General features: G+C 38.0%; 1 protein-coding gene across 1 annotated transcript in view; it reads left to right on the top strand.

Moving 5' to 3' along the window:
- Positions 1-25,454, top strand: part of DENND1B (DENN/MADD domain containing 1B) — a 163,870-nt gene that overhangs the window by 46,396 nt on the left and 92,020 nt on the right. Inside the window, exon 5 of the mRNA XM_010563440.1 lies at positions 16,171-16,220. Within this exon, the coding sequence (XP_010561742.1) occupies positions 16,171-16,220 (50 nt within the window). The remainder of the gene's footprint in view (positions 1-16,170; positions 16,221-25,454) is intronic.

Raw genomic sequence — 25,454 nt, 5'->3', positions numbered from 1 at the left:
TTTTTTTTTTAATTTAAAATATATTTTGAATGTATATGCCTACAGGCTCTGTCTTGTAGTATGTTCAAAACTCCCCTTGTGCTCAATGAAATTTTAATGATAAAAGATGTGTATGTTTTTAATCTTGAAATTCCTATTTTGTTTATTCAGGCTGGTTAGACTAGAGTTTAATTTCAGACTTGCAAGCTCATTTTCAAATGGAAGTCTATACAGAGAAAATAATCCATTTGCTTTTAAAAATAAAGTGTTTTTAAAGTGCTATAGAGAAGCAACCCAAATGAAAACACCACCTTTGCTTCCAAAATGACATACTTCATAACTGTTGAAAAAGAAGACGTATATCTCTGCAGAAATTAATGTCACCCAGCAGAACTGAGATCTGCTGACGCTGGCTATCTCCTCACAGCAGTGGAGTCAGTGGCAAAGCTCTATTGATGTCAAATGTGTCCAGATGCCTCCAGTATGCCTCTATTCATAGCTGTTCTGGAAATAAAAACACTCAAGCTCCCAGTAACTTCATTGAGTTGAAACATTCCTGGGGAAAGGAGTAGAGTTGGCACAAGGAAGGACGAGAGCACAGTGCTGATGGCACCAGCAGGTGTTAGTGGCTCTGCCAGAGGCAGTGCTTCTTTCTACGTTGTCTTCACCTTTGAAGCATGTGAAGTTTAATGTTTCTTATAAGTTAATAATTACAACTATTTTGGTTATTATTTTTAGTTGTGTAAGAATTCAGTTGCTTTTTAATCTGACTGCTTATTGGCCCAAAGTGATTTCTATCTGCAATAGGTCCCAGAGTATATGGTGTATAGACAGTAATCCATTGAACAGGTTTTATTCTTCTCCCTTCTAATCACATAATAATTTCTTTCTTTAGTCTGCCACTTCTCTGCTGGTAAAAAATATCTCACCAGAAAGATGATATAAATAGCTAATATGGCAGGAGATGGACTTACCAGAAGCCACTTCAGTAACATGAAATATGACAAGGGGTTGTTGATTGAAGCTGTGGGTTAAGAAAGAATTAAGACTCTGCATTAGATTGTTAGTTGTGTTGCAGATATCATCCTATCTTCTCTTGCTGTCTGCTTTCTATGGCAAGCAGACTAAATCTGCTTTTTCATGTCAGGCTTTTACCAAACCCTGCAGATCAGTAACCAGTAAGGGATATAGCATCCCATGTGAGGAATCTACTGTTTTCAATGAAGTTACTGTAATACCCTTTGTGTTATTATCTCATATTTTATATCATAACAGCTGGTTTTTATTTTTAATGTATCACATTATGCAAAATTCACCACTGAATTGTGAGCAATAAACCTTGCTCCTTATTCTGTAGTGACCCAAGTACTAAATCTTGATATTATACATGTAAATCTATCAGATTCTTGTAAAAATATATGTATATGTAAAAATATACAGATACACATGCATGTGTGCAAACATCAGTTGCTTAAGGGATAAATCCTATGAAGTACTAATACATTAGCCTTCCCTTAGCAAAGCACTAGCTGCACTCTTTACTTTCAATGTATGTATTAACTATTGAAAGTTAAGCCTGGCTTAAATGAATGTCTGATTGGAGTCAAAGTTCTCAGTTTCTTGCAGGATGAAATATTTAATTGCATGGATCGTGGTAGCAATTATATAAATTAGGTCAATATAAAAGAGATTATATTCTTTTTTCAAAGATTTAAATAATAGCACAAGTTTTATTTAAAAAAGAAAGTAATCTCAAGAAGCAAGCTAAAGGCTGCTGTCTGGGTCAAAATAATGTGTGGAAGCCAGTTGCGATGATTTTGTGTCCCTCTTTGCTCTCCTAAGAGAGCAGCAGGAACCCAGGGCGTATGAGACTGTTTACACTTTTTTCAAGGCTGCAGGCGTGCTGTTAGGGGATGCATCTCACTGGCTTTCAGCATTTGATGGCTTTGTTCTTTCATTCTGATGAGGCATTAAATACATGTTTCAAATGTTTGTGCTAACTAGGTAGGTGCTTGCTTTGGTGTTTTTGTTTTTATCAGTAAATCTTAAAAAGGGTTTTGGGATTTTGTTGCTTGTGTGTTAATAAGTTTGATTAGTATTTGGGTACATTGGTATGAGAAAGGAGGAATCAATCTAATGAGGTTACTAATTTTCAAAAGTATTTTTGTCTAAATGTTACACGTATTGTTTAGCGTAAGGATATTTTGGAACTTGAATCCCTGTGTAACTTAGAGGAAAACAATTAACCCAGCTGAGATGATGGCAACTTTGTGCATTGCAAGTAAGCTTTATCAGGTTAAGATAGTTTCCTGTGATTTCCTGACACTTTGTGTTAGAAATACATACTGTTTTTATTGAAGAATACTGTGTGTTTTAAGACAGCAATGCTTTCTGTCTATGCAAATCACAGCTGATAGAGGATCAGCAGAAAAATATTGAGGTCTATTTATAGTTGCTAACTGGACTGTGTGAACAGAAAAGATCTGTCCAGTCCTGATAAATATTCTGTGAAATAACTGCCCACCTAGACATGCTGGGAACACTCAGGATCACCGAGACCCTTACCTCATTCGAGATGTAAATATTCCAAGGTGCATTCTCAATTTTTTTTTTTAATTCATCCCAAGAGAGACAGAATAAATCTTTAATTTGAGACTTTTATTTTTAAAATTATGAAAGCCCAATACTGAAAACTTGGAACTTTCTTGAAATTTTGAGGACAGGGGGTAACATCAAGTATGCTTGTTTTCAGGATTGTGGCAGTTTTGTTTTATAGACCTTTTAAGTTAAAAATGTTGAACTTGATCAGCATATGGTACTGGCTAGCGTCATCTCTACCAGCTCTTTTGTTATCTTGTTTTTGTTACAGGTCTTAATGACAGTTGTAAGCCATAGTTCTGGATGCAGGGGTTAGTCCACCCTGGGGAGGAGAGGGAGAAACAGCAGTGTGGATTATGGAAATATGAATTGATCTAAAATGCAGCTCTCTTGTAACAGAATGAGACTCAAAGAAAGACTGGGGAGAAGGTGGTGAAAAGACGATGGAATATGATGTGAAAATGATCATTTGAATGCTTTCCTTTTCATTCCCAGCTGCTGTGTTCTGGTGAAAAGGCATGCATTTGTATATCTTAAGGCTGGGTGAAAAAGGGCCAGATGAATGGAATTACTTGTTAGATATGTTTTCATTTTGAGTCAGATTATGTGCATTTTAATAGACTGTATGCATATGTTAACCATTTTTTTTATCATACAGCTGTGCTATTGGGGGATTACATTTTGTAGACATGTTTTTTTCTCTTGTTTGCTCAAATAAGTACAGTATTAATATTTGACTGTCCTTCAGATATTGTGTATCAGCCTATCGAAAATAACTGTTAGTGATTTGGCTTATTCCTACAGCCTTCAGTGATGTGCCAAACCAAAGAAGAAAAAACTAACTGATGGCTGAAACAGTGATGACAATCATTTGGAACGTCTTCCAGAAAGACTGCCAAATTGTCATGTGTGATGTCGTTGTTGATTGACCTCGGCTGCCCTCAGAATGTTCCAGTCTAATGTTACCTAATTCCTTATTCCGTGCTACTTTATACTTTCTCACCTACTTGCTTAATACCTTCCATCCACTTCAGTCTTCGATATGTTGTCTCTGTTTTACTTTCAGCATTGCTCTTGTGTCTCAAGCTTACTGCTGCTCTTTGAGGAATATCCTAACTAGCTCAGCCTTTTTTTTATGTTTGTACTGGATGGAATATTCCTGAATCCTGTGTTTGATTCTTGGCTGTCGCTCTGCTTTTCTTGATGATAGTTTTCTGCAGAACTGGGAGAGCATTTGAAGCACATTGGTTCACTGTTACTGCTGCTGACACTGAAGTGTCACTTCAACTAATTTGTTTATATTTTGTTAAATAAAATACTTTCTTTTACATATTACTTATGTTAGGAAATGGTCTGGTATCAAATGTCATAATCCAAGTATGATGAAATCAAGGAACCAGGGCACACTAGTGCCAAAGAACAAGACTTAATGGGACTGAGATCAGGAACTGGAGCAGCAGGGGACGTTGCCAGCAGCAAGAGCAAGGCAAGGATGGTTAGTAGGCTGCAGCTGGAGGGGTCCTAACTACATGGTTTGGGATCTTGGATGAGCAATAAGTGAAGGTGAAGCAGCTCCAGGCAGGGTATCAGGAAGGGAAATAGATTAATCCATCAGAATATAATTATTTCTGGTACTCATTACTTCTGTATAAATTTTCAAGGCATTGTGAACTACTTGACTGGTGGACTCTATTTGCTTCTTCCCTAAGCAGAGGTGTCGAGTTTCTGGTTTTTGTGCGAGTCATTTTGTTTGCTATCGTAAATAAAAGTACAATCAGTAACAAAAGATCCACATCTGAGAAATAACCTCTCTCTGAGGTTACAGTGCATGCTTATCTCTGTCCTTTGCCCTTCACTAGGTACTAACGGCCACTATCAGAGAAAACATACTGGGCCGGTGCAGACTTGGTGTGTCAGTTCTTGAATTTTAGACTAAAGTTGGGGAGAGGGAAGACCTCTTTCAATTTATGGAGAAATCCTGCTGTAGGAACAGGATTTTTATTAATTTTCAGTAAGTGCAGTGAATACTTGGGTTAGATTTGTGTCTTCACTGGGCATGGACAGTTTCATTCTTATGCATCAGACTGAAGCATGTGAAAATCTTCCTGGCTGTTAGTTGCTTGTGCTGCCTGGCTTGCCGGTGGAAGCTGCCGCCTCCTTCTCTTGGCTGTTCAAAAATTGGCTTATGCTATATTGGAGCTAAGCTGATTGACTTTGTGCTGAAGTGGCTGACACATGCTCACATGCAGAAACACCAACCTGACATTGTTACAGAGTAATCTCTAGCAATGATGCAGTAGCTGGGAGCCAGACGGTCTGGACAGGCTCAGCCATAGGTGAAGTGAATGTACATTGCGTATCTCCTTGGGAAAAAAATACATCTAACTGTATGTCCATTGGATTTTATTTTTTGTGATAGTCATCTGTCTGCATCTGGTAACATAAGGGATATGTTAGTGCTCCTGTCCCTCTTTGGTCTTGGATTTGTTTCATCTTTCTTTGTTTTTCAACACTGTTGATAATACCTGAATTTAGAACTGAAAAACTATTGCTACAAGTGATTCTTGTTGACCTATGATGCCTGTAAAATAAGAATTAACTGTTTCCTTAATAAAAATATCACAAATAGTTGCAATTATGAAATGGTAATCATAGCAGGTTCCTTAGAAGCTGATTTCCTTTCTTGGTTCCTTGTTTTTGGCTATAGATTCTTCTAGCTCAAGGAACTCAGGCCACACATGTAATTGGTTTCACTGCCCTTTACAGCATAATGTGGTTCCCCAACTTCCCCTGCTACTGACACAGCTGTGCGAGCCGGCACACTCCCACATAGGACTGTGCATTTAGAGGTAGATGAGCCCAGTTGAGGGTTTGGCTTTTGGACTGTCTCACCTTATTTATCTGCATAAGTCACTCTCTACTACAGATATTTTCTCTCAGCATGGCACCCAAGTTGTTCATTAACTTATGTGATTCTTCATTTATTAACTACTTTTAAGTTTCTGTGTTGCCAGCAAAATCAGGATTTTGTCATGGCATATGCTGTATGGTCATTTAATGAAAAAATCAGTGGAAAGTTCTGATTCTGGAAGGGCATCACCTAGCATTATAAGACAGTTTCACTCCCCAGCCTGAGCAGGCCAATTCTTGCATATAAGCAATCTGCAGATCTGGTGCTGACCTTTCTGTGTATATCAGTACTGGGTATTTACTGGGCAGGCCAATTGTTTAGCAGAAGCTTTCTAGGCAAGCAATGACATCCTGCTATTTACAGACACTCTCTGTTTCAATACTTGTCTTTTAGGTAACTAATGCAGTACTTCTTATTTATACTTAGGATTTAGTTCACCAAAAGGAGCGATTTTGTATGTCATGCTCAGGCTGCTGTTTGCAATTTGACTGTTGTGGTCATGTTTGCTTGCTTCCTTCTGCTTCTGAAATACGCCTGGGTGAAAGCATAATGGTTAGAAAACTCAGTGAGTCAAAAGGTATAAGGTGGTATTTCAAACAAGGTGGAGTTTTTTGTTTGTTTTTTTACCTGTCAGCATGCTAAAACATGTTCTAGGAAAAATCCAGAGTTTTTACTTATGATGCTAAGAGGAGACTTGAAAGAACTTCAGTAGTTGTCAAAAATGTTTGCTGGTTCTACATCCAAAAGTCGGGCAACCTCTGATCACCTGTATTGAAAAGACAACGTGGTGACATGTGCAGATGGAAACGGTTATCTAATTTATAAAGTAAATCCATTTAGCTGTTTTCTCTTTTCTGCCTCAAAAACAGTCTTCTCTTTTTCTTGCCTCTGACCTTTCATTCTGGTTTCCCGGTTGCTGCATGTTGTGGGTCTTCTGCTTTGGCCACTTCCAGCAAAATTGCAGTTGTTTTTTTTGTTTGTTTGTTTCTTATATAATTAATTCTATGCGTAGTCTGAAGTCTCTGGTGAAATGCTAGAATTTCTGGAGGAAAAAATTATTTGGAATATATTTGGAACAAAATGTGCTTGGAGTTAAAATGAATCTGAAATGTATCAAGTGTCGTCAAGAGTAGAGTTCGTCATGCTTGAAACTTCATGACTTTTTCAGTGTATTTTATTTTTATGGAAATCCAGCTATTTATTATTTGTAGTGTACTTTCATAGTTAATTTTCCTTTGAAAAATTTCTTTCCTTGATGATCAAGAACAAAATCTTGCACATAGGAGCCTTTTGACCTGAGTGTAAACTACGCTTTACTCGTGATTTTCCTTGATACTGTTTTGCAGATGGTTTTTGAGACTGCAAACTTCACTTTAAAGCAATACATTGAATAGATAGAGTTGGGTATGTTGCACATAGGCTCATTTCTGTCCTGAGCTATCAAGAGTATTCAAGGTAGAATGAAAAAACTAACAGGTAAGACAAATAAATAAGAATAAATTTTAATTTGTGCTTTATTTTATGGTGGTTATTTTTTTCACTACTGGAGAAACAGCATCTGAACAGGATATGCAGGAGATTCAGTATTGCTGCCAAAGATGCATCTTAACTGTTGAATTTCCAGGTAATATTAGAGATGCTGTCACTGGAAGGGTATATTAAAAAGTCACTTTTTCCCTACTGCATAATGATAGGAAATTGTGTGTCATACTCTGGTGTCTTTTTTTGTACAAAATGTAATGAACTTTCTTAAAGACAATAAATAATCTACTACCTTAAAAGTTAAATATTGCCCACATAGTAATCTCAAGAGTGGAGATGGAAGAGCACATCTCCTGTTTTTCCCAGCTCTCTGATATTGCCTAGGGAATAATGGTCTCCCTGACATGAGTCAGGGAGGCAAGGGGAAACTATTTATTGGTGCATGGGATACAAATATTATATGCGTGCTAGAGCTGTATGGCGAAGTATTATTTATCTTGTTTTTGTTTGCCTTGCCAGTAATAGGGGTAGATGGTAACATTTCAGTCTACACTCGTTCTAATGGGAACTTTCTTCGGGAAGAAGAGCATTGTCAATTTTTGTGGTTTTATTATGAGTTCCAGGAAAGTTGAGGGGGTTTTGTCCTGGTTTCAGCTGGGATAGAGTTAACTGTCTTCCTAGTAGCTGGTACGATGCTATGTCTTGAGTTCAGTATGCGAAGAATGTTGATAACACTGATGTTTTCAGTTGTTGCTAAGTAATGTTTAGTCTAAAGTCAAGGATTTTTCAGCTTCTCATGCCCAGCCAGCAAGAAAGCTGGAGGGGCACAAGAAGTTGGCACAGGACAGAGCCAGGGCACCTGACCCAAGCTGGCCAACGGTGTATTCCATACCATGGGACGTCACATCTAGTATAGAAACTGGGAAGTGGGGGCAGGGAATCGCCGCTCGGGGACTAGCTGGGTGTTGGTTGGCGGGTGGCAGGCAATTGCACTGCGCATCATTTGTACATTCCAATCCTTTTATTATTGCTGTTGTCATTTTATTAGTGTTATCCTTATTAGTTTCTTCTTTTCTGTTCTATTAAACCGTTCTTATCTCAACCCACGAGTTTTACTTCTTTTTCCCGATTTTTCTCCCCCATCCCACTGGATGGGGGGGAGTGAGTGAGCGGCTGCGTGGTGCTTAGTTGCTGGCTGGGGTTAAACCACGACATTTTTTTTTAAGCAGGTAAATTAACCTGTTCTGAACTTCGTATTGTTTTACCTATTCTGCTATTTGTAACTGAGCTTGTTATTTTAAAGTGAACTTTGGGTCCCTGTATGCTATGCTGGACACAACTGTGGCTGAAATAAGCTTTATTTTTAACTGGGTACATGGTGAGATTCAGGAACAATTAGACAAATAGAGACTCCAACATTTTATAACTTAGTAAAAATCTCTGAATTTTTAAACTTACTCTGTGGTTGTTTAGGAAGCCTGATTCTTCAGTCTTACAGGATAGTGAGATTAACAATGCCTTTTAAAGCACTCAGGGTTAACTAATAGATTTGTTCTTTTCTCTTTTTAAGGTGCCTTTGAAAGGTGCTCTAAAAGCAGTAAAGTCTTATGTGTACTGCCTGGGACACCAGCCTTAGTCTGCCGTACAAGGCAAGAGCATCTTGTAGTCTGCCTCTAGCTGCAGTGTACCACACCCTGGTTGTGTCACTGTTCCATTCATTAATTTTCTTTCATTTATTTTTGTCTGTATTTAACATACTGTTAGTTCTAAGTGATGTTGCAACAATCATCTATAAGCTCAGTAGCAGATACAGCTGACCTTCAGGTCTTCACTGCCACCTCTGATAGCTACTTGTTTACATGATTTTGCTTCTCCAAGATCTCAAGGTCTTTGTGTTACCTTGTTGTCTAGAGTCTTTCTGTCCTGCTACCTCATGTCTCTTCATGATTTAACTGTGCCCTTATTGCTCTGTAGAGCACAGCACAGCTAGACTAAGCTACCAAAACCCTTCAGCTGTCTTTCTAGCAGGAGCAGGTAGGTGAACCAACCTTTTCTTCCTTCCATCCTCCCCTGAGGCACATAACTGAGAGGTGGCCAAGAAGAGAAGAGATAGGGAGCAGGAACAAGAGAAATTAACAGATTGGAATTCTTTAAGCGATCTCTTCCTCATTTGCAGGTATTCAGCTCCCCATTCATTTTAGACAACAAATATTTCTCTGAATAAGCTTTAGAAAGATGAAAACATGACACTTTTTAGAGAGCAAGTCTTTTTCTAAAAAGCTTGGTGTTTAAGTGTTAGGAGCAACCTGAGTCTTCTGAATGTCAGTCATAGGCTGTAGGGCCTCTCCGGTTGTAGTTTATGTGTGAGCCAACTAAATGAGGATCAAAAATTGTTCTCAGCAGCGGAGTAGAATTTGTGTTCTGTGGGTGAAAACAATCTATGATTGTAGGAATGTACACAAAGCTCAGCTTGGTGGAGTTTTAACCTTTCTTGAATCCATTAGTGACAACTTCTGCTATGTGGTCCAGAATCACCTTCCCCTTTATGGGTTTGTGAGGGCTGTATGAACTCCTATGTGTCAGCTGTAGCGGGATATAATTATGTATCAGATAACACAGCACTATCCACATCTTGCTCTGAAAATTGTGAGATGAGCAGGTCTATTCTGAGGGAGCTGTGATTGCGCAAATTTTCTTTTTCATCTTCTGGAAATAGAAGTATTGCAACAGGTAGAACTTAGAGAGCACATCTATGGGTCTGTGTTTCGCTCCCACCCCGCCTCACCCCCGCCTCTGCGCTGAAACTGCTATGTCACGCAGTTGTGTTACCCCCACCATTTTACATCATGATTGCATTCATCCTGTGGTGTTACGCTGCAAATGAAACAGTGCTATGCGCACGTGACTTTTGTGGGACTACCCCATAAATATGACTAGCAAACCAATTAGTGATTGCTAGTAAATATTAATATTTCTCTGAAACAATTTCAGAGAACTCTTCATAATTTGCCTTTAGACCTAGAGGAAAATTTGAAATATCTGAAGGCAAAACCACAGAAAGTTAACTACTGATTGTGTTTCTTCTCAGTGTACAAAGTGGGACTCATTGCTAAGTCTGGAAAACTTTTTTGTTTTAAATGATTCATAAAGGTTGGAGAAAGGTGTTGCTTTCCTGTCTCTTCTTCACAAGTAGCCTTGAACTCCTGAAAATTTTACGTTATATGTATACTTTATTTAACAAATGTGGAAATGATAGTTAAAATATTTTAAACTGCAGATTTCTGACTTTTTAAAAAAGCTTAAAAAAAAAAGTAAAAAGCAGGTGTGTAATTTAGTGATTCATTCTTGCAACAGTGAAATTCTGTAACCTTCAGGCACTTATTTATTTATTTATTTATTAAAAGAGCTTTGCATCTCCACCCTAAACTATTTGCATTTAATTTCTGTATTTTTCCTCGCTTTAAGTGTTCAGAAAGCAGCTGATAATTTTTTTTGTTTGTTTTTACCATACCATAGATAATCACTGAATGATGTGCTTTAGAGAGAGGCATATAAAGGATAAAAATAGTTATGGAGGCCTGATAATGACTTCCATACTTTAGACCTTTGGATTCCTGTGAATGTAATCTAAGATTAAAATTTTTTATTATTCAAACCGTTTGGGCCTTTCTTTATTGTAGCTACAATTTTCTGATGAGATTTTTAGCAGAGGTAAGAGCTAAGTCTTTGAAATATAACTACTGCTGCTGGCTTTGCATGGGTCCCTGCTGTGGGTGTGCATGGCTTTAGAGGAAGGTAAAGGAAAAGTCAGTGGCAAGGACAGAGCTTACCTTTTCATCGGCTCTTTTATGTGGCAGCATTAGAATTTCACTTTCGTTGAACCATAATGATGAAGGGCTCAACACTGCAAGATGCTAAGCAGCCTGGCTTTGATTTAAGAATGAACCTAAATCTGTGCAACTTGAAGCATTTAAATATTCCCACTGAAGTCAGTGGTTTGAGTCAGAAATACCTGTCATGACAGTCTTAAATCTCAAGTAGATCTCTTGTTTGTATGTTTGTACTGGCACAGGTGACTGAAAACTATGGTAAGGAATGGTGAAATAGAGTCCCCTTTGAGAAAAGATCAGAGAGCAAGTTGGGTTATGAGTGAAGATGAGAGGACATTGGAGTTGGAGATAGAGATTTGAGTAGGGAAAACTGGTAAGAAGAATCAAAAGAGACAGCTGCAGTCAGGTGTTTCAAGAGAAGACATTTAAAGAGAGGTTAGTAGGGAGAAAAAGTTATAGCAGGAAGAAAATAAGTTTCGAAGGGCAATTAGATGAAATACTAAAATACAGTAGCAAGTAGCTTTTGTCAACAAGGGAAAAAAAAAAAGGAGACTTTAATAACGTAGATATGACAAAGATAAAAGACTGACAAAAAAGAGAATTTCTCCTTTCAGTGAAAAGGGGCGGGGGAAAGGACTGTGCCAAAAGAAAAGGTAGAGAAATAAGAGAAAGATAAAAGCTAGAAAAATATTGTTACTGAGAAAGAAAACAGTTGAAGAAGTAAGGGTAGTGGGGAGGAAAAGTGCAAAAGTGTTTTGTAACTTAAGTGGATGACCGTTTATTTGTGCTCTTATAATTGATATTTCTTTGGCTGATTTCTGCTTCAAAACAGAATAAAGAGATGAGGATAGATAGTTATTTGAGCACTAGTTTATATGGATGATTTTGGTAACTTGGTCTGGATTTTGTAATTAAATAATTCAAATTATCTTGGTTACTATAGATTTTATTTAGCCCATTTTTTCCCTGGGTTTCCTGACGTGTCTCTGGAATGGACATGGTGTGACTGTGTCTCGGTGTAAGGCTGTACTCTTTCCTTTCCAGAGATGCTCAATCCATATGTGGAATGGACCTGGGGAGAACCAACCTGCTTGCTTGAGGAACAGTCTTATGCTGCAGATAAACGCAGGAAGAGTTGGAGGGTAACAGGACTCTTAAAAAAAGTGTCTGAGCTGCTGTTGATGAAGTGGTTCAGCATTCTGGATACCTTAAAATATTCCTGTCAGGGAAGACTTTCAATCCTTTCCCAGGGATGCCCTTGGAAATAATCAGGTTCTTTTCCATGCCCACTTAAACTCAAACTGCAAAATATGTTGGAATAAGAAAAAAGATGCTGGGACGAATAGTTCTCACATCCTTCTAACCTCAGAAATTAATCAGGTTAAGCTTCAATGCTTAAATATTTCAGTAGTATAATACCAAGTGATGAACTTAATTTCTGTTGTGTCATCAAGTCATTAGGCCTCATCTACACAGAAAAAGGTAACCAGTTGAAATGCGTAAGTTAAAGTGAAAAAACCCACTCATGCTTGTGTAGAGGTACATTAATAAGCTCATTCTGTAATTTATATCAAATCTGGTGCAGCTTTCCTGTAGAAGCAGCTCCTGTACCTTCTTCCAGCTGTGGTGAGATCCTATTGTGTCTCATTCAAGTGGAAAAAGAAACAAGTATCATCCTGAATCACTGTGCTCTACAATGTATACTGAACAGCCACAGGGGTTTCATACGCTTGTATCAATTGACTGTGATATTTCAAAAAAAAAAAAAAAAAAAAATCCTATCTTTCCAAGTTAGTAAGGAATATAGTGTATATCTTGAATCTAACCAAAATGACTAACCAACCAGGGCAAGATTGTGAGTTATGAGGAGCTTTTCTCCAGAAAGCTGGCATGTATGAGTTCAGAAGCATCTTCTACCACCTTTTACATTGGTTTATAAAATGATGATACACAGAATTAGCTGTATGGATATCAAAATAAGCAAGGAATGCTAAATAATTCTTACTTTTTAGGCTTCTGTAATATCATCTCAATGTAGAGCCAGTGAGCATGACCAGGCCAGGCTGGAGTTGTATAGTGCACTTGAGGAAAGTGAATTAATAAAACGGCTGGACCATGAGCCTGTGAGAGTGCAAGTTTCTGCTGCTGTGCTATAGGCACAAAGGAAATACTTTCTTAAATACAATTTCCATTTTTGTTTAAGCTTTTTGTGAGGGAAGCAGCATGCCATGGTTCATGTGATACTAATTTTAGGATTTCCTTCTTTCTTTTGGAGCTTACTTACATAAGGAATGAGATGGTTATCCTTTAACTTAGCAATTAAACTCAATTGTGTATGCAACTATAGATGTTTATTCAGTATTTGAAAGCAAATAGATAATCTTTTATTTGTTTTTGGTTTTTTTTTACAAGATCACTATCATTTTCCCCTAGTATACATTTTTTTTCCTTTATGACACAGTGACCATTTCACTAATACTGTGAGAACCAGAGGAGGAAGTAATCATGGGACATGTGAATCAAGGATGTTTTACTTTCCGAAGACTTGTACAACCTTTTGTCTTCGGAAATAAACACATACCTTTAGGAAGCTATGAAAATAAAAGACAATAAATACATTATTCTTTTCCTGAGAGTGTGTATGTTGACTCAAGAGGAAGTCCTGGCTGAGTTACGGATCCTTAAAAATGATGACCCATTAGGAGACAGAGCTCAAATTTTATTCAATAGAGAGGTTACTGAAAGTATCACCTGTAACTGTATAAAGGTAGTGACTGTGTATGTGAATGTGTATATAATATAATTTGCATTTTAAATTTGTCTAGGAGCATCTTGGGGGCATCTTGTTTTCTTCCATTTTAAAAATCTGAATAGCACCTGTAATGAAGGGAGAAACCTGAGCCCTGGAAGCTAGGTGGTGGGACTTCCATCTATTGATCTGTGTAAACCCGGCTTATGCTGTCAGGGGAGAAGCAGTCAACTGCTGAGCTGCTTTGTCACTGACATAAGCTGAGAGGGGGTTTTTTTGGTGCTGTTTTTTTTTGGTTTTTTTTTTTTTTTTTTTTTTTTTTTGTCTATACTGTTTATACACCAGTCTATAGACCTGCTGGCTAGTTGAATTTTAAAGAGTGCGGAGGTTTAAAGACTTGTCCCCTGAGGGATGCTCCTGCCAGTTGGGAAGCGAGCTGAGGCTGCTCTGCAGAAGTTGCGTACACGTGTGCCGGCTGGGGGAGGGATGGAGCAGAGCTGGGGGAAACGCTGTCCTCCGGCTCAGCCTGGAAAACGCTGCAAAACATACCCATAATGTTCAGGTTATTTAGTCAAAATATTGAGCTAATACCTTTCGTTTTTTTGGTTTTGTTTTTTTTTTTTTTTCTTGCATGATAATTTATTCTGAGAGAATACAATGGGGAACATAAATGAATACATTTCCATACCCAATTCTGAGACAGCGCTAAGCTCACTGGGCAGCAATTAAAATCCTCAGCAGCGAGGAGAAAATGACTTCCTATAGTGTGAGAATAGGTGCAGATTAGGAAAGATAATTTAAGTAGAGTATAAAATACTATTTCTCTGGAACAGGAAAAACAAGCTTTATGGGCCTGAAGTGAGAGACTACTTGGAAATGTTTTGGAAATTTCTGAGTTAAAAGTTCTGCTTGCTTGCTTTTGTTAGAGTTGATTATTGCTACTACCAGCACTGCGTATGCTTGTTTCCTGCCTGCAGAAATTCAAATGTTTACCAGCTCTCTTCGTATTCTGCTCCTCACCCTTCTGCAGTGGCCACTCACAGCACTTAGGATGATGCTTGAGCAGTTTCTTTTGGAGAATATTATATGTAATGCCACTGTTCATAATTAAGTTAATAACCTTTCCCAAAACACAACATGTGGCTTTCATACCCTTCTTTATCTGTGCTGACAAATTAAAAGTTCCAAAGATTTCTTGAACTCTCTTGTATGAGTTAGAAATTCTAGAAAAGTTGACTTTTCCATTTTGTACTGTGTGATGATTTACTGGGGCACATCATATGCCTTTAGAATGTTGCAACTAACATATGCATGTTGTACTCAGGGGTGTCTTTTTCCTGAACTATTCGTCCCTTGCTGATTAACTTGCATGGGTTCTTCGTGTTTTACACTATCCACTGAGCCAGGCAAATGTTTGAAGTAAATAGTCATTGTGGTGTGTAGGAATTTAAATACATAATTTCCCTTAATGGGAGTTGACTGTTCAACATGCAGTAAACACCGAGTTCAGGCTGGAGAGTGCTAACAACTTAGATCAAGTTCTTAAACCCACATGTGCAGCTCTGGAAATTTGCAATCAATGTGCATTTTTCTGAAAACACATACCTTGCGGGCTATCTCGTGTATACAGCAGTGTATGTCTGTTGGTCTGCTACAAAAAGGGAATTCTACAGCTTTGACCAGCTACGTTGATGTTGACTGTTTCTTTTAGCTGAATCATTTCACGGAAGGTTTGCTTTCCCAGTTGGGAGCAAGGAAATAAAACCTGTTTTTCTGGGATCTTTTAAAATCATTGCTTAATATTTATTGCGAACTGATCTAGTAATTAACTTTTTTTTTTTAAAGAAAATGTTGACTATTTTGAGAGCATTTTTATATTTTAATTAACACATTTTATTTGCCACTAAACAGCTTCTTAAATAAAATTCTGCAAGAAAGAGTGACGTTATCCTGTCATATTATGGTACGAATGTAGATCTGGTGGATTTTCCCCCCCTTCCCTTTATTAATAGTAAGGCTTGCTTGTGAAACCCAAAGAGTTAATCATATAAATTTCTCCTTTGGACCAGCAGATGATTTCCATCATTTTCAGCATTTGACTATGGAACATGTATAGAGTTGTTATACCTCTCTGTAATTCATTCTGCTGCCAACTTCATTCCCTTTTCTCTGCCTGCATTTTAATTGAAACAACGTTTGTATTTTTGAGCCGGGATCTGTCAGAAGTCCCTGTGGCTAGTCTGTGGTACAAGTAGCAGCAGACGTGGCTTACCCATATGGTGTGGTGCTTCTTGTAAAATCCATATGGCCTTGTTGAAGGGAATCCCAGCGGGGATGTGAAGGGTGTTAATACCCTTCAGGCCAGGCCTTTCCCTCCTGGGGCTTCTATGTCATTGTCTTTGCAATCTGCCAAAGCACAAACTTAATTCCTTTTTAATAATCAATTATTTCAGTCCAGGAACGTGTGCTGTATTTTTTTCGATCATATATTCCTTGAATTTATTATTTGTTATTAGTATTTTGGGATATTTTTTAAAAGACAGTCACTAGCAACTGTCCTAAAAGCCTTCCAAAAGCCTTTTCACAAACCCTAACTTTATTTCTTTTACTTGTATTTACAGGAAGTGCTGAACAGTGTTCCAAAGTTCTGCTTTCCTTTTGACGTTGAAAGGTATGTGGTGCAGTTATCGTTTATTTAAAAATATTTCATAGAAAATGATATTTAGCACAATTGCAAGGAAAGATTTAAAGAAAAGGAAAACATATTGTACTCCCTAAACTTGCACCTGCAGGTGAGAAGAACATGTCTTTTGTTGTTCAAATAAGTGTAAAATCACTAGTAGGAAATTATCACAGCAAAATGCAACCTTTACAGAGTTTTAGGGATATCTCTTTCAAGGTAGACCTACATTCCAACTCCCAGTTTTGTCCATTATAATTGTAAACACCATCTGTGTTAATATAAGGAAATTACATAGTTTCCTTCAAACAGCAAGCATCATAAAAAAATGTTACGGTGCACCAGGATATAAAAACTCGCCAAGCAGTACTGAAGACATGTTGTTTGAGTTCAAAGAAATTAAGACTTTAATTGCATGGAAGTAACTGAATATGCAATTGATTTTTCTCACGAGAAGAATCAAGACCATTATTTATAATTAATTTGCCCTTACCTTTCTGGTATCAGTTATAGTGTGGCTTCCATGTAGTGCTGCCAGTCATTTAAATTGTTCATATAAAACATTTTTATTAATTAAAATATTTATTTAGGCTTGTAAAAATGATTAATGGTAATTCATTTAATAAATTGTACTCAGTTTGGAAAACTCATATTGTCTGAGTCAGCAAAGATTGAATTAGAAGCTTGATTTGCATAATTACTGAAAGATACACCCAGGTAGTGTGCAGGCTGAGCTGGTTTCAGAACAACATTGGCATCAGTTGTAGATGGAGACTCAAGGATGAGGAATTCTATCAGATGCAAGAAGCTATCAGTGGAGTAAAAGGTGGTGTGTGTCTAGAGGAAAGAAGAGAGGCTTTGCAGAAAAACACACTGGCAAAAAAAAGATCTTCATAAACACAACTTCTCTGAAGTAAACTAGGTTCGTTTAGTCTTTTATAGTTGAATTCAATTAAGTTGTTTTGGTTTTGAACTGGTTAAGCTCACTGTCCTTTAAGCTGTTTTAATGACTTAACTAATATTGTTGTCAGTGTTGGCTTTAAAGCATTAAAGTCTTTAATGTGCTTAAGATATGTACAGAATTCTGTTTAAAATTGGTAATGAAGATGAATAATGGAAATAAAATTTGGGGACAACAGAAAAAGGTGAGGTTCTGTTGCTGCCATCCAGTGGCAAGAAGATAATCAGTGGCAGCAAATAATTATTTTCAAGTAAGTCGTCTTGCATTAACTATTTCTGTTGAACCATTCAGAAGACACTTAGTTGCTTGTATGAGATGGATAAGCTTAATCAATAAACTGTGGGAATACATGAATTTATAGCATAGCTAGGTATGTATTTTAGTTGAGTATCTGAAGGAAAAAAAAGAAAAGAAAAAGTTATGGGATCTTTGTTGTTTGTCTGTTAATACCCTCCTGTCCCCACTCCCCAGACTTGCTTTTTGACTCTTCGCCTCGTACTTGACTGTAAAGCCATGCTCTCAAAGGGGCAAAATTTCTACAAATTTCGTATAAATTGGCAGTTGGACAGAAGGAGGAGAGGTTCTTGGAAGTTGAGATATACTGACGAGGGGAACAAAACTGACGTGATCGGTTGGGCCTGCTGACTGCTCAGGCAGTACTGTGGTATCTTTAAAATCAGCCACAGCACTCACAGCTTCTTGCTTAGCTGGGAGCTGAGATTTAGGGGATTTGTGGGAGAACCAATGGCAGTGCGGGATCATGAGAGTATAAAAGAGCATGGACAAGGAGGAGGGGCAGAGAAGGACAGAAATACTGGAAGCTCATTCAAGAAACCAGGCGACTATTTACTGGCAAGCTATTTGTGTGAACAACTTACTGGCTGTGTAGTGTACCTTTTACTACTTAGCTCAAGCATTTTCTATAGTAAAGACATACATTACCTCTTTTTAAAGAAAACCAATTGTCTTCTGCTTTCTCAGTTTTATTTTTTGGTTTGAAATTTGGACTGATAAAAAAAAGGATTGAGAAAACCACTGCTGTAGCTCCTTTCTATATGTCTTTTTTTCCAGTGGACATTTAAGATGTGACAAACATTTTAGTTTTTGTCTAGCCATAAGTGCTTTTCACTTGTCTGATGAATATATATATATCTGTGTGTGTAAAAATATATACATAATTTTTTTTTTCTTGTATATAGGATCATGATAGACCATACGTGTAATATCCCCAGGTGTTTTGCAGGCAATTTCAATGACAATTTCTGTACAGAAAACTTTGACTGAAGTGAAACATAAAGTATCTGTTTCATTGACTGAGCATATTGTACTTTAGAGACCATAGTTTCTCAACCTGTATTATGTGTTCTATACATATATAAACCACTTCAAGCAATATCTGATCCTGGTAAAAGCTAGAAATTACCAGTGCAAAAGTGTAACTTCCACTGATGCTGATGATCAAGATACCTAGAACAAAAAAATGGGACTCTGTTCCATAGATTGCTTCTGGGTTCCTACTATACAGCAGAGTTGGAGGGAATGGCATATCTTTTCTATTAACTGGCTAAATAAAACTCATTAAAGTAGGAAATTTGTATTCTTCAAATTACGGAAATAGGAAAGTTAAAGCACCATTAACGCACGGTGGTAAGACCATCGTCACCTATTTTCTTCCAACTCACCTGTATTAATTAGTGAATGAATTGAAAAGTGAATGAAATGAGAACCTGTATTTGATTTTGTTTTATTCACTGTGCTACAGTGATCGTAGACAGAGATCCAGATTTAGTTCTCACTATTTGATGCTGCTTACATCATCTCACTAGACATACTTACTTTATCTTTTATGTAGATGCTATAAATAACTGTACACTACTTGTTCTAATTATCAAAAGTACATACTGTGAATGGTGATTAAAAATCTTGAGGTAACTCCCATTAAATTTAAACTGAGAATCAAGTCAGAAAAGGCACAATGGTGTAATGTTTGACCATGACTTAAACTTTGAGTTTTATTTTTATTGAAAGCAAGCACATAATTTCATTACTGCCAGTTATGGCTTACATTTTATTTTGAAGGGGTTAGGAAATGAATTGCGTCATAGAAGTTCTTGAGCATTTGCTCCAAGAACCTGTGTCTTTTTTTGTGAATAAATTATTTTAGGCTTAATAAATGGCACAGTTGTATAACATTCTAACAGCTTGTAGATATTTATAAGTTTCCTTTTCTCTGCTACAGAATTCCTTTCTCTGTTTCTTTTCATACGGAATAGGAGGATTTAACATTTGAGAACGTAGAGATTTTAATTTCCTCTTAGTGTTCGCTAAACTAATTTTAATACATCAGAAAAAGCACTTTGTCCTCTCTCTTGTTCCTTGAATCCTTTATGCAAATTCTGCATGGTTTTGTGCACTTTTCTTTCTCCAGCAGTCTTCTGTATTTTCAGTTTCAACTCCAAACTCAGGTGTAACTTTGCAGAGAGCCCACACCTCAATCTTTTACATCCATCAGTTATTCAGCTGGATGATGACTAGTGAGCATGCAACTTTTCCTCTTGTTCCTATTAGACCTATTTCAAATTCAGTCCTAAGTTGCACTATGGCACTGCTTGACCCCTCAATTTTATCTGTGCTTTGAATCTTTCTCATTTGTCTCCGCCATAAATACTTCCCCTCGCTCTTTCCATTCGTCTGTCTTTTCCCTTTCAGGATGCATTTCTTTGGCTGAATGTGTAGCACATGTGGCTTTTTAGCTAAGAGAGTTTGGAAACTGCCGGTAGGATCAGCATGGAGACAATTCACCTCATTAATTTCCCCTGTGGCGCTCACCCGATTGCAGGGAAGTGTTATATTTTGGAGTGTAAGAAGTGGTGCTGATGCTGTAGAAGATTTCTCATTAGCAGTAGAATATTGCTGAAGTATGGGATTACTGTGCATATTATTTAACTCATAATCTGCTAGGGTCAATAAGTAATGATGGTAGGAATGACATCACTTTCACTCTCCTGTTCCTGGCTAACGCTCTTTCTGTTGGTAATTCTGATAAAAGTCTGTGTGCAGAAACACAGCTATGATCAAGACAAGTGCAAAACAATGGCTGTAGAGATCTTGTGAAAGGCAATTATAAGATAACTTACACAAAAATTTTTGCCTTCAAAGTAAATAGTTGAGAATGACAAGCAAGTAATTGAGAATGTATTTCAAGCTGTACAGGTGAAGATAAATAAACTATAGCATTTCCTGTACACTTCAGTCATTCCAGTCAGTTTGCAAGATAGGTTTGAACTCAAAAATGCAGCCACAGTTTTATGCAACTGACTTATTTTCATCCATTATCTGATTGTATTATGGTATGTGTGTGCATAATATCAAACATAAGCGTAAGAGGGAAGTCTTTGTAAGGACAGGTTGCAGCGTGCAATGTGCACCGTGCAAGAGTGTAACTGTTGGTTTCGAAAGTGGGTTACTAGGCTTCCATGTGTGTGCAGAAGTGGACCTGACTGCAAGGAACTCTGGGCACACCGAGGGAGTCACTGTGTGCTCCGATAGACCCTTGGCCAGGTACGATGGCCAGGGCCCCTGGACAGAGCAGGCGTCTGTTGCGGCTCAAATAAACCCAGTGAGACTCTTCACTAACTAGTTGTGGTTTCTTTTAATGCTTCTGTTGTTTCGAAAACATAACCCCAATTATAAGCTAACTATGCTTTTTATTTGTGGGAATTTTCTTACTTGGTGGTACATTTTCATGTCTTCTGCAGTTTTCTTCCTTTTCTTTCTGATGTTTAAGGGGTTGCGGTTTCTGGGAAGCAGAGCTCAAGTCAGATAGCTCAGTTGGAGCAGAGGAGCCTTCCACACAGGGAGCCTGAGCTGTGAAGTCATGGATCATGGAGTGGGTTTGGCAGTGGAGAACGTAGTCCCTGAAGCTTAGATGTGGGGATAGCAGTTAGTTGAAGGAGACAGCCCACCCTAGGATTACTGCCTCCTCAGTCTCTCCATCAGCTTGTACCACTACCTTAATGTCTGGTTTTCAAATTCCTGCTTGAAATGGTTTCTAATCTATTCTCTGATCTGGGGAGAATTAAGGTGAATGACTGGTGGGGTTTGCTTTTCAGCATCAGATTGGGAGATAAAATACATTTGAAATTTTCGGATTTCGGTAGCAGCTGCCAAAGCTTTAATCAGAACTGTGTACTTTAGTTACATTGGTCAAGTGTACATGACGCCTTATAATTAACAATACCGGTAACTTTGTTTTCTTTTAAGAGTAAGTCATCCCAATCTGTATTCCCATGCATAAAGTCTTTCATTTTTTGAAACTCACTGAAAAAATAAACTTTCTGAAAAATCTCTCTGAAATTCAGAACCCTTTAAAAATTCCTAAAATTTGAAGAAAAAATAATTTCAAACATCTTCTGTGTCCTAAACAGATTAATTTGGAAGAAGAGCAATTCTTACTGAGAGCAAGGGATAAACTTAATGATTAGACATGCTGTTTTTCATTCTAAGAAGAGATTTAATTCCTGCCTTAATCAGCTCTCTCAAGGCTGCCTTAAAATGAGGTCTGAACAATGGCTATAGTGTAAACAAAAATCTTTAAAATGACTCTTTACCTACTCCATGGGTACCAAAGAGCCTTTTCTGCATTGTGTAGGTATGTGCTTAGAAAATTTTAAAACCTACTTTTATTCCTATAGTGAACTGTAACAACCTTGAAAGAGCCCATTGTAGTCTTCAGGGATAATAACTATTTACACACTTTCTTCGCTATTAGTGATTTATTATTGTTAAACTAAGATTAAAAGTAAGCATGCAAGGCAAGAGTCGGAAGTAAGTCAAAAGCAAGGCAGAGGAATGAGTGAGGAGAAGGTCAGCGATGGTTGGTAACGATTTGTGCCTGCTCTCCCCATGCAAGTGAGTAGATTATGCTCTCTTCAAATAGCCAACTAGACCAGCGTTTTGCAGGAAGTTTTTGAGGCTCGGCCAGTTGATCCTGCACTCCGATAGAAAGTTGAGATGATGTTTTATGTAGGGAATTCTGGTATGTAATAATTGTGTTTTACTTGTGTTGATTTTTACGTTAAGGAAAACTTGAGAGGCATCATTGCTGTGGTTCAGCAGCAGCGCCAGGAGCTGCTACCTGCCTCTGAAGGTGAGACTTGACTTCCAGAGAACCTGAATGTGCCACAGTGAAACAGGGAGGCACGAGTCCCAAGTCACACAGCCAAAATTTGTCCAGATTATGGTACATGCAATATATATGTTAAAACTGTAGTGCTAGCACTATTTGAATGTTTTATGTGTCTGGTTTCTACACTGTGGTTATCTATTAATATACAGAAATCCCCAATCATAATTTATTTGTTTCTGTAAGGTTTACACATAGTCAGTTTTAATTCTGCTGAAGAGGAGTAAAAAACCAGGCATCCTTGCTGCCCCCAGATCTTAAGTGGAGTTCTCAAATTAGAAACCCGGAATTAATTCAGTATTTTAAACTCTGATCAGAAAATGTGGTCCAGATGGATGGTCACTGCCTTCTGTTAGCTGTTCCTTTGAAGCAAATGGGACCAAATGCAAACTTTTAGGTTCTTTGTGGAGATTCAGTTTTAGCCCTGGAAGCAGTTTTCAAGTCGGGTCACTTTTGGCCACTGACTGCCAAAACATGGAGTTGTCTTCTCTTAAAGAAGCAAAGGGAAGATGTTGAGTTGGAGGTGGTGAGATGGTGTTGGAATTGCCTCCCTGAAACTAGGACACTCCTGCTGCACTGTCATAACTTGGCCAGGCTATTTTTAATAGAGAATATCAGAATTTAAATCTAATTTTTAAAGTGGTCTTGTGTAGTGACATTTTTAGGTATGCTTTAATTGCAATACCAGTTATTTTCCCCTGTCATCTTCAGGTTTTGGGAAGGGAGGAGGCAAATAACTGAAAGCAAGAGATCCTTACTGATGTGAGTTTTTTGGGCTAAGAAATTGTTTTCAAGCAGTAATGGAGTAGTCATTTACCTGACATAGATGTACACAGTACATTAAAAGCAACGCCTGCATGGATGGGCATCTATGAACAATTGCTTTTTGTGATTTATCAGTGATCTCTTTGGATTAAGAAACCTCAGCCTAACCATGGCAGGTGTGTTGCAGTGTAAGAAAAAGCCAGTCGTGGCTGCAGAAAGCTTCAAGCCTAACGGTGGGACGCAGCAGAGCAGAGACAGAGTGGGAGCAGGAGGCAGCCAAGGTTGCTGCATGGTGCATTACCAGTGCTACCGACTGATCAGCTACTGCTGAATTACTGTGTAAGCCCCCGGCCACAGTGTGTGTAGGGATACTGAAACTACACTGCTGGTTTCAGTGGTGATCTGCTCTCAGGAAGAGAGGAAAATGCAAAGATGTGAAACAGAAAATTGCATCATTGGCAGGGGAGTAATAACACATTGTTATTGATGGCTCTCTATTGTATCAGGCGTAATATACAGGCAGCATGCTAGCTATGCAGAACCTGAAAAATGAAGGACTGAGTGAAAGCCATTGAGCGTTTACTGTTTAAAGGGCACACTAGGTTGTTCCAGTCTATTGAAGACAAATGAGGAAAATGCTTGTTTTAATGATTTAATTACCTAACCAAAAGAAGTCAATTAATTATCATGGGTTTCCAGTGATTTTATTGGACTAAATGTATCTTGTAACATCGTATATGCTCAGTGCAGGCTTTTGCTTCAGCCTAGTCACTGTATGTTCACGAGGGACTAGACCAAACTGAAATGAGTGGGAGACTGTACAGTCTGGTTAGTGGTATCACTTAACTAATCTTTAAGCTTTTGTCATGCACGTGTTAAGCAGTATAATGTGCATGTGTCCCATGTAACTTCTCTTGCCTGTTGATCATCTGCTACTTTTTTCTTTCCTAGGGCAAAATTTTTATGTTCTATTTTGGTGAGATTTAAAAAAAAAACCCCACAACAAAAAAACCCCAACCCATATTGCAGAGGATAAATTAAAAAAATATGTTGTGCTCTTAGATTGGAAGACTGAGATCTGTGATGGTTCTCAGCTTCTCTGGGAATTCATTTTCAGCTTGGCATCTAAGATTGAACCACACATGACACATGCTAATTACAGCCATTACTAGCAGGTGCTTAGGTATTCTGCTGTAGAAGATCATGTAAGAATGGGAAAAGAACGGCAGACAATAGAATTACAGGCAAAACTGCTGCATTTTACATTTTCAAATCTCCATGCACTCCCCATCATAACTTTGTTTTCATTTGGTTTTAATTAGATCTTTAAAGGTTACTTCCAACCCAAACCATTCTATGATTCATTCAATGCCAACACTTTACCTCTCCTGGCTGAAAATACCAACTCCACCTAATGCCGATTTTCTTTGGGAGATTTTGAAAAAGTGCAATATGTATTTCTGTGAGTAAACTTCAGCTACAGTTTCTTGGTGTTCTAAAGTGGTAATGTTGAATGCATTTTGCAATTTCTATGAAGATCACTGAAGTCTGCTCACACTGAAAAGCAGGTCCATCCCATGATCTCAGTGATTCTCTCTCTGAAGCTGACAAATTGCACAAGAGAGAAAAGCTCCTGGCTTGAGAGCATAAAGGAGATAAGAGACACATCATGGCAGTGAAGATGCCATTTCTTCTTAAAAAGAAATTGGGAAAAGGTTCATACTGTCAAGCAGAAGGTGGGGGGTCAGGCATGGAGGTTGGGATGGGGACCTGGAGATGAGTACAAGGCATCAGAGGTGACACTGGAAGGGAGGTAGAAACTGTGAACACTGCTGAGGGAACGCTGGCTGAGCAGAGTGTGGGGATGAGAGGAGTTGGAACATCAGGCAGGGAAATTCTGTGTAAACTTATTCTGTCTCAAGAGGGTACATGTTTTGATACAGTCTTGAAGATACTGTTACTTATTATTTTAGCTCTCATGCTGTTAGTTGTGATTATTTTCTGGCTTTTGCATTTCCAGAACCAAACAAGTTTGCACTGGCAAATGAACTTAGCAACAAGTTCTTCATTGGGCAATGTGTAGTGCAAAAAAGGGAGGAAGATGTGTGTGGGTGCATGGGAAGGTTATGGGTTTAACTAATGAAGCTATTCTGAAGGGAAAAAAAAAAAAACCAACAAGCTAGTTTTCTAATGGCTGTCTTAATCCAGGCCTGTATTATGACATTTAATAAATTGTTTTTTAGAATTTTAAACCTTCATTTTGGTTACCATTTTCCACTGTTGAGGTGTGCTCAAAGCCAACAAGCTATGGCAG

Source organism: Haliaeetus leucocephalus, unplaced genomic scaffold (assembly GCF_000737465.1).
Source record: "Haliaeetus leucocephalus isolate CR32 unplaced genomic scaffold, Haliaeetus_leucocephalus-4.0 Scaffold166, whole genome shotgun sequence".
Taxonomy (NCBI): domain Eukaryota; kingdom Metazoa; phylum Chordata; class Aves; order Accipitriformes; family Accipitridae; genus Haliaeetus; species Haliaeetus leucocephalus.
This window is presented reverse-complemented; position numbering and strand designations above follow the sequence as displayed.